Raw genomic sequence first — 15,759 nt, 5'->3', positions numbered from 1 at the left:
ATATCAAAATATGTATTAATTTTAAAACTAGAGTGATCCAGAGAGGCTTTTAAATACAAAGTCGTCTTAAGGCAGAAATTTCACACGGATAACTTTTTAAAAGAAAATTACTTTTACTTGAGTTAATAAAAGATAGTGTGTTGGCACAGTTCAGGCCATCACACTGATCAAGAAACTTACAAAAACAAAAAACATTGCGCAATAAAGCCAAATATGTAAAATACGGAGTAAAGTGTATGTTTTCATACATGCATTTTTTAAATGCATTTTTAATAATATTAATCACACCCCTGCTTGTTATTCTTCTTTTATAAAGTCAGCACTCAGCTACAATACGGTCAAATATTTTTTTTAAGGAAATACTTCAATTGCTTCAGACATACCAGTCAGATGCTTAAACAAGTCAAATGCATACGTCATTTTCAGTAAAACTGCAGTAAGCAGATGATAAACTGTTAGTGAGAACTCATAGACAAACACTTGTGGGCTGAGATGAATACCAAGTACTTGCAACTTCCATTTTTTGCACTCTTTGGAGACTTTGGTATAATCCTTCCCCTTCCTAAAGTCTTCCATCACATGAATGCAAAATCCATTCAAAAAGATAGCAAGCAAAAGAGACCCAAATCTTTTTCTCATGCATATGCCAAACCACAACTAAAATACCAGAGAATATCAACAGTCTTATGTGCGACAAGTGGGGAGAAATATACAACTCAAAGGGGATGTTGTGTCATATTTGTTGGATACAAAGTAGGCAACTATTAGCCTAAATTCTGCTGATATATGTTAGGTCTTAGAAGAAAGCTTTGCCCCCTTGTGGTCAAAAACCATTTCATGCAGCTTTAATGGTTCCATTCACATCATCTCCGTGTTTCTCAGTCAGCACTTAACTTATTCTATTCTATTGTGCAATTCCCTCTGGCTACCTCCCTGCAGACTGAAAACATATTTTGTTCATGTGAGGTATTTGTTGACAGCCTTATTTTGCAATTGTTCAAGGTGGGAGGGAAAAGCTTTCCAAAGCTCTCTGAGTGTGTGTTATTGTTACAGTACAGTACATTCATTCCATGAATGTGTAACATCCCCCCGCTCACCCCTCCTCTCTCCCCCGGCCGTGTAAGTTTGTCCCAGTGAGTCAGTCGGTTCACTGTGCTGACAAAGACCCACATCCCAGAGTTACAACCTATAGAACAGGTATGCTTTCTGAAATGACAGGGAACAACCATCTGGAAAACAGCACAGGGTATCTAACAGTATCCGACACCTTAATGTAATGCTTTAAAAACCTTTTTCATGATCAATTTACTTAAGACTTTTTTCTTTTTCTTACTCAAGCATTGCACTTAAGTATAATGGTATTCAGTATATATACATATATATGTGCCTGCGCAGAGCTTATAGAAATATAGGGGCATACAAAAATTCCTAAGTACAATCTGTAGTTCCAGCAACAGCTCTGGAGCTCATGAGCTGGGAGAACTGGGAAGATGGAGAGAGGTTAACACAGTTAATTTTCAAAAAAGAGTGTTAATAAAACTGACTTTAAGAAATTTTAAGGTGTTTTAATGACCTGCAGACACCCTATAACAACATGAGCATACTGTGTGCTGTTTTTCTGCAATAATTGTATTTTTAATAAGGGCTCAACTCTATCAATAGACAGCTGATTAGTAGGTGTATTTGACTTTGATGAACTTGCCACTCTACATGCTGTATGTCTGCGGTGCCCAGTGTGGCAGGGGACTGTGTTAAACAAAGCCCATGTGTGGGGCTGGGGCCCCCTGGGCTGGATTCCCAGGCGGCCAGCTTCACAGCGCTCTGGATCTCAGACTGACACTTTGGGAAGGTTACCCCACAGCTAATCCTGTCTAATCCCTTCCATGGTCACAGGCTCAGCCAGCCAGTCAGCCGTCCATCCAACCAGTCAGACCACGCTGCTTCACCCATCTCCCCCTGCCTTACCCTCCCTCTCCACCCTCACCCTCATGATCACAGCCTGCCCTGGCTCTTTGACCTGGCTCATCCCCGTCTCTCTCCAGCCCTTCTTCACGATCCTTCAGCTTGCAAGATATGCGTGTGGGTCCCATGTCCCGGGACTGATTATCTGCCTCACGTAATTGGCATTGTCAGTCATGTCAATGCCATCACTCTGCTTTCTTTACCTAACTGCTGCCATATTCAGTAGGGATGTCCCAATCGGATCGAAAGGATTGGTATTGGGCACGATCACGATTCTTCGGGATAGGTTATTTTGAGCATGCGCCCCGCTTGATCTTTTGTTTACCTCCGCCGTCACATGGAGGTGTCATAAACAGACCGTAAATATTCAGTGATTAATGTAATGCAGCTACTCCAATAAGTAGAAACTGTTTTTTTGTATGTCAATTTTAAGCTGTTAAACCACTGTAAGTGGAATTGAAATAGTTTTTGTCCATGTTAGTGAACCAGTTTTACTATAATACTGTAAAGAGGCAGAATTGTGACCAACTGTTATATGTTGTGACTGGGAATGTCTAAGTTATGCTATAACAGTACTCTGTAGTGAAGTGTGACTATATAACTAATTTATAGTGTTCAATGCTTTTATTACAATGCTACACTAGGTGTGTTTGAGAGCTATTTTTGAAGACGTGTTTGTTATTTTTTTGTAAAACCAAATGCTGCACTAAATGGATTTGTGATAAGAGACACATAAAAATGTTTTAAATTATTTTTCTTTGTTATTTATTCAAAATAAAATAAAACATTTAAAAACTTCATTTTTTGAACACTTCGGAACTGTTTGGATGCAGACATTTTTCTTGTATTGCACTGCAGAATTATTAAACTGTCAAGCATATACAATGGTTTGATTTTAATAACTTTAAAGTACACGTATCTCTCCCTGTCTGCAGTATTCAGATAAATACAAATATCAGAATGGGACTCAATAACGGCATATACTCAATATTTAATGACTCAGATTGGGATGGAGGGCAAAAAAACTTGAAGGTCCAATGTAAGTGAGTGGTTTGTCTGCTGATGTGATTATTTTGTAATGTCGATATATGGAAGTGTGAAGTGATTGTTAATGCAAACCAATTTCCGAACGTGGACATATAAAGTATCTATCTATCTATCTATCTATCTATCTACCTACCTACCTAATATTCATAAAATATTTCTGCCCACCTCACTAATCTGTTGTCTCCTGCTCACTCGCCACCTCCTGATTCTCGTCACCCTCATAGGTGAAGACTCAGTCAAGCACACAACCACCCAACAGGTGTGCACACTTCTCTTTTCACTTAATCACTCCCGAAAGCTGTCGTGTCTTCTTGCCTCTTCTCTTTCCACCGAACATCCTCTGCAGTTGTTACAAGAATCGGCAGCTTAGAGACAACCAGGAGCTGCTTGTTTGACCTTCTCACTTATCCTGTCTGACTTGCTTAAATCAGCTCTCTCTGCTCTAGCCAGAGACATTTGACTGTCCGCCTGCATCCTCCTCACCATTTCAGTCTCCTTTCTTCTGAGCACAAACTTCTCACCATGTTCTACTCCCCCAGCACCAGTGTCCAGGCAGCCAGCCAGTGAGCTCAGAAAGAAACCAACCACTTCTCTGTTGCAGAACACAACTACAGGAACTCATAAAATAACATACATTCATGTTACACTTGACTAGAACCACATGACGAGTAGGGGCTTCATTTGGGGCCTTATCTTAAACTTCAGATATAATCATTCTGACAATCTGAAAGCAAGCCAAATTCCTATTTTGGTTACACTTGGATATTTTATAGTTTTACACATATTTCTACCTTCCCCCTCCTCTCATTCTTCCTCGCTTCTCCGCCCCGAGTTGCCTCTTTGATGAAGGGATTGAGTTTCATGTGTTCTCCTTTTATCCGCGGGCAGTCATAAGCCCAGAGCATAACTCATAAGCTGCCTTCTGATTCTAATCTGCAGCACTTTGCGTCTCACAATGGGACACACAGGCAACAATGACATCAGCCTTGTAGTTGCTCTACAAGGGTCAGACAAACATGCACATGTATAGTGAAGAACATGAAGACAAACAGGTGCTGCAGATTAAGGATTCACACAGTCAGAACACCGCTGCCGGCTACTTCAACCTCCGCTGAGGACAGACGAAGACTAGAGCTGTGTTCAACACTTTTCCCTATCACAGAAATCGTGCACTGTAAAGTGTGTTCGCCCTTTTGTTGTAGTGTTCAAATTCTTAGCGGTTAATTTCATCCACTGGGCTATATAGTGCATTATAAAATACCCACAATGCACAGAAAATTTGAATGTTCATACAATGTACACATTTTACTCCTGTATACCACAATGCAATGCCGTCATGTATTTCCGAAGGAAGAAAATTCCAGCGTAGTGTCCGAAATTTCGTTGAGTTATTCTCTATATAGTTCACTATTTAATACACACTACATAGAGAATAGTGAGTGAGTGAGTGAGTGAGTGAGTGAGTGAACGGTTTCAAACAGCTTAGAAAAGCCACCTTGTGGTTGTATGCCTGCGTGAACCAGTTAAGTTTCAGTTACAGTTTCCATCCATGTCCTTGAAAACATGGATGCTTCACACATATCTTCTCTGCCGCCGCACAAAAGATTTACACAATCAATACAGTTGACCAAATTCTAATCAGTTCATTCTTAAGTCAAAGTGGACGTTTGTGCCCAATTTGAAGGATTTCCTTCGAGGTGTTCTTTAATATGTTCCTTTCACAAGCATGAGATGAGACTTTTGTGCAGAATTTAAAGACATTTCCTGATGGTTTTCTTGAGACGTTGCATTTACAAGAAGGAGAAAAAACGACCACCAAAGCCTAATCAATTCTTAAGAATCAGACAGATAACCGGAAAACATATTGGATTCCGTCACGGCTATCGCTGGCATGAAAGCATAAAATCTCACAGTGTTTTTTCCAAATTGAACCTCCTCTGCCTTGTCTGAATCAAACCTCATCCATCTTAATTCAGAACAAACCCGTGGCTGCTGCTCTGTCTCAATTTACAAACCAAAAAGCCAATTTCAAAGGTAAAGTAAGCAAAGGTCTGCATTTCTGCGCCTTGACAGGCAATCTGGATGAGAATATGTCAACCAGAATGGGGTGAGATGAAAAACTGCCTTCCAAAGTGGAGTAAACTAGCAAAGGTAGATGGGATCGGGTCACCCAGACTGCTTCAGAAAGAACGTGTATGGACCAAAGTGGTGGTAAATGTAAATGTACAACAGATTCAGATAGTGGGAACACTTGATCAGCTGTACAAGCATCCGACAAGCTGTCAGTTTCTTAACCACCGGCTGGTAGAGAGGCTGATTGGAACAGACAGACAGATGGAGAAAAGGGTGGAGGAGGAGGAGGATAAATAAAGAACGACAAGAAGATGAGGAGGAGAGGAAAATACAAGGGAGCAAAGGGGAGGAGGAGGTAAATAGGGGCAAAATGGAGAGCTGGTGAAGGAAAGGCAAAAGGGTCATGTGGGAGGAGGACGGTGTGCAATGAAACAGACTGAAGCATGTGTGTGTGGATGTGGGTTTAGTGTGTGTGTGTAGCTTTATGAGTGGTTTGAATAAGCTCATGTGATGTAGCCTCGTATGATATTCACATATAATCTCCTTGGCATGCTTATAAAACACCCACACACTGAACGGTTGACCTGACAATGCTCCTTCCTTACTCTAATTGTCTGTTGGGTTTTTCTTTTCTTCAACCTTTCTTTTTAGCAACAATTTCTCTTAAGTTTTGGGCCACCATGGCTAAATGCTGTATTGACGATGATGGTTGAGAAATCAGGAAAAACTCACACGGAGTCAGTTTAAGGAAAGCTGCTCTACTCTTCTTGCTCCAGGTCAGTGCAACACTGGGATGTGACATGGCTTTAACTTTGATGCATCTCCTGCTGCCTTACATATACATACTGTGTGTATGTATGTGTGTATATTTGTACAAAGGGAACCTATTATGCTTTCCTCTATTTTCTGTCATATACATGATGTTACAGTGTCTGATGTTCATATTAGACATGGCCATGATTCAGAACTTTCTAAGACTGTGTGTCCCACTTTTCTTCTACTTTGGCTACCAGATAACATCAGCTCATAACTAACTTTATATGGTTATCTGGTTCAGGCACACTACTGCAATACTCTACATTACATAGCCTAAACTGCTACATGTAGCTATATGATAACATCAGGAAAAAAAAACATCTAATTTTGTTTGTGGAGGTTGTTAATTTCCCCACAGTTTTGGATGAGATTCCTGCTGGAACATGTCCAGTTATTAACATTAAAAGGTGCCACAGGACTCAGTTAAAGTCAATCCTGTGTATACGATGACAGTGCGGAGACATCAAGATTATTTATTTATTTATTTTAAAGGGACTATGCACAGTTTAAAATGGAAATTTTATTGTTTGATGCACTGTACCAGATTATATTTTAGAGCTAATTCACACCTGCAGTCCCTTGGTAAGTCAGAACAATGACACAGCACAACAAAAGAAGCCCATAGAAGACCAATCACAGCAGACTGGGCTTTTCTGTGAGGGGATTTCAAAAATGTGCTATGCTGGATTTTCCAATAAAAACAATGTACAGACTCATACAGATGTAATCCGTCTCTATCATAACTGAGGACCCACTAGTTGCATGTGGTGCTGTATTTTTCTGCAGAGACTCTATTCTATGTATTTTCTCCTCCTTGTCTGTGTCTGTAAAGTTTAATAGCAGGTATCCAACAGATACAACTCAAAAAAAGCACAAATCTAGTGAGGCAAAACACCAAACAAGAGCAAATCTAGGGTTGGCTTACTCTCACTTTGCTGGTGAGCGTGTTTATAAAATGAACATTATGGGCTTCATTTAATTATGATTTCTTATCCAAAAGGACAAAACATTTCTTAGAAAACCAACTTTAGATATTAAGTAGTATAAAAACACATCACTATTTTTATTATTTTGGACTGAATAGACTAAAAGATTTATCACTAATGAAAGAATATATTGGCTTAAGCGCCTTGTGAAGAGACAAGGTGCTATTTTACTACAGTATGTAGGAAACTACACAAAATCTACAAAGTCTACACAAGAGTACAGAAGCAGCCTCAAGGGATCTTTTTTTGGGGGGGGGGGGGGGGGGGGGGGGCTTTGCAAATCCTACTTAAGGGGGCAACAGGCCAGCCCGTGTCTAAAAAGGTCAGTCACAGGTGCACTCATCATGCCTGTTGATTTTTTTTTACATCCAGCGAGTCAAAAACGTCACACATATATGCCTGAGTAAGTACTAGATGTCAGTCAAATGTTGAGAGATGAGCCTAATCCTCTGTTAAAGGTGAGTTACAAATTCCACAAAGTTGGCAGTGGTGGCCAACATCAGACTTTGTTTCACTCAAACATGGGATGAGAGGGGATGAGGGAACTCGAGAAGATAAGAAACAGGATGAGGGTATGTGATGAGAGGAGAGAGAACGGCTGCCTCTGGGCACAGCGCAGTTGGAAAGTCATTGAAAATGAGGGCCCTCACTTTAAAATCAAAGGCTGGATTAAAGTGTTGGCTGACACCTCCATCCCTCCCACACACACGCACACACACAGATTCTCTCTCTCTCTCTCAGAGAGAAGGAGTCCATGAGATGAAACAGCACCACACTACAAAGACTAAACTGAGACAAAACTTTACTGCAGCTAGTTGTGTATGACTGTGTGCATGTGTGGAAACTGATGTGTAAGACCAGAGAGATATCCAGGTGTAGTTCCATGTTATCCTTGCTTCAGTTAGAGCTGCTCCCTTGTTTTGCAAAACTATGACAATTCTGTTACGTCTTCACAGTTTTTCTTGGGACTCAAATGCAAAATTCAATCTAAACTACCTGTACAAACACATAACGCATGCATGATTCCAAAAAACAGCGTTTTCTTGTGTCTCATAATACTAAAAATACTATAATCCTCAAATTCACAGATATAGATACAGAATCGATGATTATATATACAAACCAAGGGTCTACAGCTGACACTTTAGGTGTAATAAAATTAGCTCCTTTATTTAGACCTACAGTGACACCTGCTGGTGAGCCACTATATAGCATGTCTAAAATAAAGACTTGTAAGTTGCACCACCTGTCACTGCTGACAAAACTCACTTATAATTGTCTGACTGATTGTCTGACTGATTGTCTGCTTTCCTGTTTGTTCTGTGGGGGACATTTAAGCATGTTGAACATGTGAGATCTGCACAATCAGACGAAATATAGAAAAAATGTGATAAAAAAAAAAAAACATCAACCCCAAATGCACTTGCTGAAATGCAATCTCATTCCATCTGTTCCCATCTGATGACAATTTAACTTTTTATTTGGTTCTTTGTTTTTTTTTAAGTTATCTGCATTGATATTCAGATATCTGTTTCACGAGCATCACGACTCTGTGTATATAGTATATCTGCTGGCTAAAGTGGAACCCCGAAAATATTTTCTGTTGCCCCCAGAGGCTAAATCTCCAGAGGAATCACAATAGCAACTGCATGGATGTAAACATACTGTAATGCATAAATTCATTAAGAGCAGCCTGAACAGAAATCTAAATCAAAATACTTGTGGAAAGGGGTCAAGCACAAAAGCACATGATCGCATCATAAAGAAACCAATGAATTTTGGTGATCCACAACCATCAGAGTCTTTGTGACATTCATTAGTCTAATGACTGACCTTTGGCACGTGTGGATTGAACTCAACAGCTCTGTGTATGGCCTCCACAGCATTCATCTCTGCTGTGCTTAGCCCTCGCCGTGACGCGGCCTCTGGAGAGAACCTGAGAAAAAAAACCTCGTCTGTCACACTGCTGCTGCTCACAAAGTTAATAAATATATAAAACAGGTTTTAAAGGGACAGTTCTTCCCAAAATTCTAATACACATTTTTCCTCTTACCTGTAGTGTTATTTCTCAATCTTGATTGTTTTGGTGTGAGTTGCTGAATGTTGAGGGTATCAGCTGTAGAGACGTCGGCCTTCTCTCCAGTTTAATGGAACTAGATGGCACTCGGCTTGTGGTGCCAGAATATACATTTGAAAACTCAATGGCAATGTCTCTTTCCAGAAATCATGACCCGGTTAATCAGGATAATCCACAGACCTTGTTGTGAGCGGTTTCATGTAGGAACTATTTTCTTTCTGCCAAATTACACCCACCAACCATATCACTGTGCTTTAGAAAGTGTGCATCTACTGCTAGCTCACCTAGCATCACTGAGCTAACTAATGTTACAGCTTGGCCAAGGAGGACACCTGTAGTGTTTAAATCTTGTGCTGTAATGAACCTCTTGTTCATGAGTAGATGCATACTTCCTTTTGCACAGTGATACAGTTGGCAGGTGTGGTTTGGTAGATATAAAATAGTTCCCACATTAAACTGTTCACAACGAGGTCTGTGGATTATCTTGGTTAGCCCGGCTATGATTTCTGGAAAGAGACATTGCTGTTGAGTTGTTCAAATGTATCATTTTAGCACCACAAGCCAAGTGGCATCTAGCTCCAGTATATTTACAACTCTACGACTGATTTCTTCAACACTGGGCCACTCATGCAAAAACAATCTCGACTGATTAACAGTACTGCAGAGTGGAGGTAAAATATGTATTTTTGTTCTGGAGAGAACTGTCCCTTTAAGTGACACTGATGTTGAATGATAGGCAAAGTTCAAAACAGATTAAAAAATAAATGAATGAAAAAGACACATACTTATCTGAAACTGCCCGTGCTTTCAACAGTGCAGATGTGTAGCATATAGTGGCTGATTTTGGCAAGCTGATGTCTACAATGGCAGAAGAAATTAGGGTCATGTGATGTGTAGTATGTCATATATAACACTTGCTGTCCAAACATATAATGATGGAAGTTATTTATTTGTGTTGAATCTTACCATCATATTTGGCAAGGACTGCTTGGACATCAGCGTATGCCTGAAGCTCTAGAAGTGCCTCCAAGAGGTTTTCGTGTATATTTAACATTCCCAATAGTGGGAACTCCTTCATTAACTGGAAGGATAGAAAATAGCATACATTAAAAGACCATAGTTTTAAATACAATACGCATGTTGCCTCAGTTGAATGAGTCATTTGAAATTCACACTTTACAGTAGCAGCAGTAAGCACTATGAGATGCTATTCTGAACTAGTTTAGTTTTTGATAGAAACTCACATCTCTCATCATTTTCACTGCTTCTTTAATCCGTCCCAGCTTGCGTGCACACATTGCCAGTCTGCGTTTGATGTACACCAGCAAGTTGATATCTTTTCCAGCTGTGGATGGCAAATAGAAAATATGAGATATTTAATAAAAAAACACTTCTATGTCCATATGGATCAAATTGTATTATTATATATGATGCAACTTCATACTACATATTCTGGTCTTGTTTGTAAGAAAAGCAATAATGAACTGATAGAATATTGCACTTGTAATTAGATCCATTATCACAGGTGGGTGTGGACAGGTGATCTTTTCTATTTATGAGAACAATTATCTGTAATTTGAAGTTATTCAGCAATGTAGTTTGACTTGTCTTACTGTTCAGGGTGTGGCAGAGCATTTCACACAACTAAAAGTGGGTGTAGTTACCTCTTAACTAGTTAACTATCTTCCTGCAACTGGGCAGTTTACAGTTGATAAGTACTTAAAGGTAAACTTTTTGGGTTTTTTTTTAATGCCAATGTATATAAAATCCACTCTTACCAATACTTAGTGCTTTTTTGAAAAGGCGTTCAGCTTCTGTAATGGTTGTGGCTTCTTCCTCTGCTAGGAGCACATAGGCTGCAGCACATCTGCACACAAATGTGAGACACAAAGGCACAGATTTTCAACAGCCCTTCCTGTATGTACATCTAAATTTCAACGCAATCAAGGCAATAATTTGAATATGAAAGCACCCATAAAGAGTCAATAATAAGATTATTTTAGAAGAAGAAGGTAGATTTATTAGTCATTTTTTAAAATGTATTTATGCTCATTAACTGAAGAAAGTCAATCACAGAAACTTACTTTGGGAACTCCAATTTAAACTGCATTACAACAGTAGATGCAATTTAGAAGATACAGTCTAATGTTTCTTGATACAGTCTTTATGGAGATGTAAAAATGTGTGAAAGTTGGACTCACTCATGGTTCATTTCTATGGCCTGGTAAGCTGCCCTGATCCTGGCTTGAGGATTTCTCTCTCTCCAGGCTTTCTGCATCACTGGAATGAGATGAGGAACACAAGCTTATTATAGATGTGACCTGACAGACATATTTAATTGTGTCTGTGCATGTCAAAGCACCACCACCAAAACAACAACAACAACAACAGGAAGATGCTTTGTCTGAACATTTACAAAGAACTAGAAAAGTCTCCTATAAGGAAATATGCTGGCAGTCTTTTGCTTGTATGATCATAAAGAGAAAGACATATCACATCTCTGTTTTGACTAAACTGTGGTTTTAGTTTGCATATGATCATAACTCACCTGCATCTTCTGGTCTTAACTGTGGAGTGTCTCCCGTGAAGAAGGTCTGATGGTCTTGGGCAGAAAGGTTCATATCATAGTATGTTAATGGTTCCTTCCCTGTTACCCAGGTGTACCTGTCATGTAAAATACAAAATACAGCTATAGTTTTATGATCGACAATAAAGCAAATGAAATTAAACTTTTTTTTTTTAAACCAAAGATCAAGATTTTATCTTTATAAACAGTTTCACATGATGCGCCATGATCCATTTTTCCTACCTGTTGTATTCTGCTCCTCTGAACAGATTCAAAGGATTCCTCCACACCTTACACTCTACAAAAATGAAGATATTGGTGTTAGTGCTAATAATATTGCAAGAAGTACTGCTGTTACAGTGTGTATTATTATATTCATATTTACCTGAAACACTGGGCCTGGGCTCCGCCTCTCCATTCACTGATGCAAACAGACCAGTGGAGCTGCTCTCTACTCCACCCAGAAGAGGACGCAGGTGGCTCACTGACACTTGTTCAATGAATGAGGTCCCATATTTACGAAAATACCACCACTCAAATATCTGTGGCAAGAAAACATATGGTGACAATATGTTACACACCAGTATTAGGTAAGACAGCTATTACTATTTCATATGATGAAATGTCATGTATTTTGGATCAATCACTGCAACAATACTGTAATGGCATCTTGGACACATGTTTGTGTACATGACACAAAGTAAAGAAATCAATCAATCATTACTCAGTTATTCCTTGGTGGCAACTGCTATCATATCAACTGATCAGGGGTTCCTAAACCTTTTCTTGCATCCCTCCCCTCTTTGAAAGCTGCAAAAAATAATTTATCTTGTTCATTTCAAACTTTGCTCAAATTGTCATTAAGCAAGGTTCTTGTGTCTTTTGTGCAAAATCTGCAACTTAATAATAATCAGTGAATCGGTTTGAATTTGTTTCTCCTTCTTAAAAAAAAAAGGAAGGCACAATTCTTTGATTTCAGCTTCTTAATGTGAATATTTTACTGTTGTGTGTCAATTGTTCAAATGCCTTTGTTGTCGTTGCACAGCTGTAAAAAGATATTAGGTGTCTTCATCTGTACAGTATACAGCATACATAAGTAATACACACACACACACACACACACACACACACACACACTCACTCTCTCCTCTCTGATAGTAAACTGAATATGTTTGAGTTGTGGACAAAACTCCTGAGGACATCACCTTGCGCTTTGGATTTTTTTTTTTTTTTTTAGTAGTTAATAGTGTTACTCTTCTAAAATTAGGCTTCCTACTCTTATGTGTCTGATTACTGAATACAAATTCAGAATTGAGGCAGAGGTAACTGCAAGCTGTGTCTCAAATGTAATATTGCATTTTGCAGTATTCTGCAAGAAATAACTGAGGTGATAACTCACAAGGATGAGTCCAGAGATGAGAGAAGAGGTTCCAGTGAGAGCCACATAGAATTTGGGGGTCAGTGTATTTAAAAACACTGAGGCTGAAGAAGAAGAAGGAGAAGAGAGACAGTCAGTATGGTGCAAACAGATCAGTGAGTAGTTGTTGTCCTGTGTTGTGCCCATGCAATAAAAATCCGAAGCACTAAACCACATGCCCGCAGAAAAACATCGGCAGTGGGTTTAGTAAAGACCAAATGTGGGTTAATGAAGACCAAAGTAGCACAACAATAAACTACATAAGTATGACTGCATGCAATGCACGCTGCTGTTCAGTAAATAATATATCTAGGAGCTGGCGATACATACGTAAAAACACGACTTATATCGAACCAGAAAGTAGTCTCCATTTATGCCTGAATGAGTGACACAATGAACTGTCAAACCAACAGCTCCGCTTGCTGTCAGCTAAAGCCAGATACCCGAAAGGCTAACAATAGCTAGCTAGCAGCTGCAGTAATTCACCTGAGGTAAGAGTTTCCTGCAGTTTCAGCGGGCTCCACAGGACGTAAACCATGATCAGCACCATGCCGAACCAAATGAAGCACACATAGGTCCATGACCAAGACAGCCAGGACTTTAATTTCTCTGTAAATCCGAGAGATTGGGGATTACTGCCAGCGGTGTCCTCCATGTTTCTCCGGATGCCTGTAAACAGAGGAGTCACGTGATCACCAAGTAAAATGACTTCTATTTTGAAATCCCTACGAAAATCCATTTCCGGTGACCACAGAAAAAAGATTTGAATGTTTTGTTACATGAGTACTGTTGTTTACTAATTAGTTTAACAAAAATAAATATTATGGACAAGAGAATTTTTTTTTTGAATAAACGTCTGTCTGCTGAGTTTTACACAAATAAAAATTTATATCTAGCTTTTAAAAAATGAATTACTAAGTGACAAAATATGCCAAAGAAATAATAATAGTAATAATAATAATAATAATAATAATACTAATAATAATAATAATAATACTATTAATATTATTATTATTATTATTATTATAAAAACAATAATGTCATTAATTTGATTTTTATTTTAGCAAAATATTAAACACATATAATTATAATGATTTGGCTAAAAAAATGACGCATCTATTTTTAGAGATTCTGATTTTAAAATATTCATGGCCACAATGGAAAATTTAAAACTTTTAGATTATTTAGATATTTCAGTTGAATGTATCAATAAAGTTTGACGAAAAAACTAAAGAAAAAAACCTTTAAGTATATCTATTTTGTGCTACTTTATACTGGTAATGCACTATAATAAACACTATATATATTATAATAATATTTTACTTTTTCCTCCACTTTATTTACCTTTCACAGGTCACCTGTATAGTTATTAGTTACCGTGAAAATTTGTATTTTAGAAATAAAATTTTAAAACCCCTGAAATTATAGTGGATTTATAAAAAGTAAACGACAATGGGCGTGTTACTTTTAAAATGTAATAGGTTACAGATTACTAATTACCCTGTTAAAAATGTGATAAAAAATTAACTAGTTTAATGGTTTCATCAAAGGAATATAACTAATTACGTTAAATGAAGTTTTGATAATTTTTCTAACAAATGTTTTGAACTGGTCAATAAAGCTAAAGAAATCTGAAAGTTCTGTTTTTCAGAAGTCTGAAAAACATTTTGATTTGTAACTTTAATTGTATACTAAAATCTTTTCCCTCATTTACTGTGACTAATAACAATTATATTCATTTTGTATTTTAATGACATATAAATAGTTACACCCCAACACTGCTCCTAATGCACTCCATAAAAAAAATGTACTTTTTATACTACTTTAATTACAGAATACATACTTATTACTATGAATATTTGTATTTTACACAAAACAAACAAACACACAAATATTTTTATGAATAAAAATACACAATGATGTATGAGCTAAATATGTAATGTGAGCTCCACCTCAATCAGATATACAAATGAAATGCTCCTTACAATCAGAGAAAGGGATATTGTGTATGATGAGCACTTTTACTTTGATACTGTGAATAGGCTATATTTTGCTGGTACTTTTAATTATGCACAACTTTGCTACCAGGGGTTAAATTCTGCTTTACTCAAGTAATGAATAGATTGTTCCTCCCTCCACTTAATATTAGGGCTCCAGCTAAAAATTAACTAGATTTTGAATTATTACTTTGTTTAAGCCAGTGAGCATTTAGCTTGTAAAAATCTTCTTTTTATTTATTTAAAAAAAAAAAAAAAAAAAAAGCTATAAATGCCTATCATAGCTGCCCAGAGCCCAAGGTGATGTATTCAAATTGCTTGTTTTGTGCAACCAACACTTCCCTTCACAAGCTAATTTGAGCTTGTGCTACTGTTCATGACCAGCAAGTGGAGCCATTACATCATTAGTACGTTCATTTCTGTTGCAATCAACTGACTGCAGGTGGAGACAACATTCAGTTTTGTTTCCTTCCTTATAGTCTCTGGATTCATCAAAATAATTTAGAAATTCATGTATTTACACATACAAGCTCTCTTTAATCATAAGCTTCCGTTTTCATTACCAAACATTTTTTGCTGGCCTTATCTAAGGCTAAGATTTGGGTGTAAATGATGCAGCCTTTTTCTAACTGCCAGTCAATGTAAATTGAGAGAATTCACTATTTCCATGATTTACATATCATAGATACTTTGTCAAAAATAAACAGTTCAGTTTGTCTATTGCTATAAGTTACAAGTATATTTTTGGATGCATACAACCCGCAGGGCTTTTCACCTTGTGCGATTGACTCACATCCTAACAGTGCAGGGATAAATGT

General features: G+C 37.9%; 1 protein-coding gene across 1 annotated transcript in view; it reads right to left on the bottom strand.

Moving 5' to 3' along the window:
- st7l (suppression of tumorigenicity 7 like) overlaps positions 1 to 15,759 on the bottom strand; it is a 93,082-nt gene that overhangs the window by 7,615 nt on the left and 69,708 nt on the right. The window contains exons 2-12 of the mRNA XM_042505479.1: positions 13,431 to 13,613; positions 12,927 to 13,009; positions 11,913 to 12,069; positions 11,771 to 11,825; positions 11,510 to 11,625; positions 11,163 to 11,241; positions 10,740 to 10,828; positions 10,206 to 10,306; positions 9,928 to 10,042; positions 9,747 to 9,819; positions 8,718 to 8,820 (exon numbers count right to left, since the gene is read on the bottom strand). Coding sequence (XP_042361413.1) covers positions 8,718 to 8,820; positions 9,747 to 9,819; positions 9,928 to 10,042; positions 10,206 to 10,306; positions 10,740 to 10,828; positions 11,163 to 11,241; positions 11,510 to 11,625; positions 11,771 to 11,825; positions 11,913 to 12,069; positions 12,927 to 13,009; positions 13,431 to 13,599 — 1,140 coding nt within the window. The 5' untranslated portion in view covers positions 13,600 to 13,613. The remainder of the gene's footprint in view (positions 1 to 8,717; positions 8,821 to 9,746; positions 9,820 to 9,927; positions 10,043 to 10,205; positions 10,307 to 10,739; positions 10,829 to 11,162; positions 11,242 to 11,509; positions 11,626 to 11,770; positions 11,826 to 11,912; positions 12,070 to 12,926; positions 13,010 to 13,430; positions 13,614 to 15,759) is intronic.

The sequence above is a fragment of the Plectropomus leopardus genome, chromosome 2, assembly GCF_008729295.1.
Source record: "Plectropomus leopardus isolate mb chromosome 2, YSFRI_Pleo_2.0, whole genome shotgun sequence".
Taxonomy (NCBI): Eukaryota; Metazoa; Chordata; class Actinopteri; order Perciformes; family Serranidae; genus Plectropomus; species Plectropomus leopardus.
The sequence above is the reverse complement of the archived record's forward strand: the minus strand, read 5'-3'. Positions and strand labels throughout refer to the sequence as shown.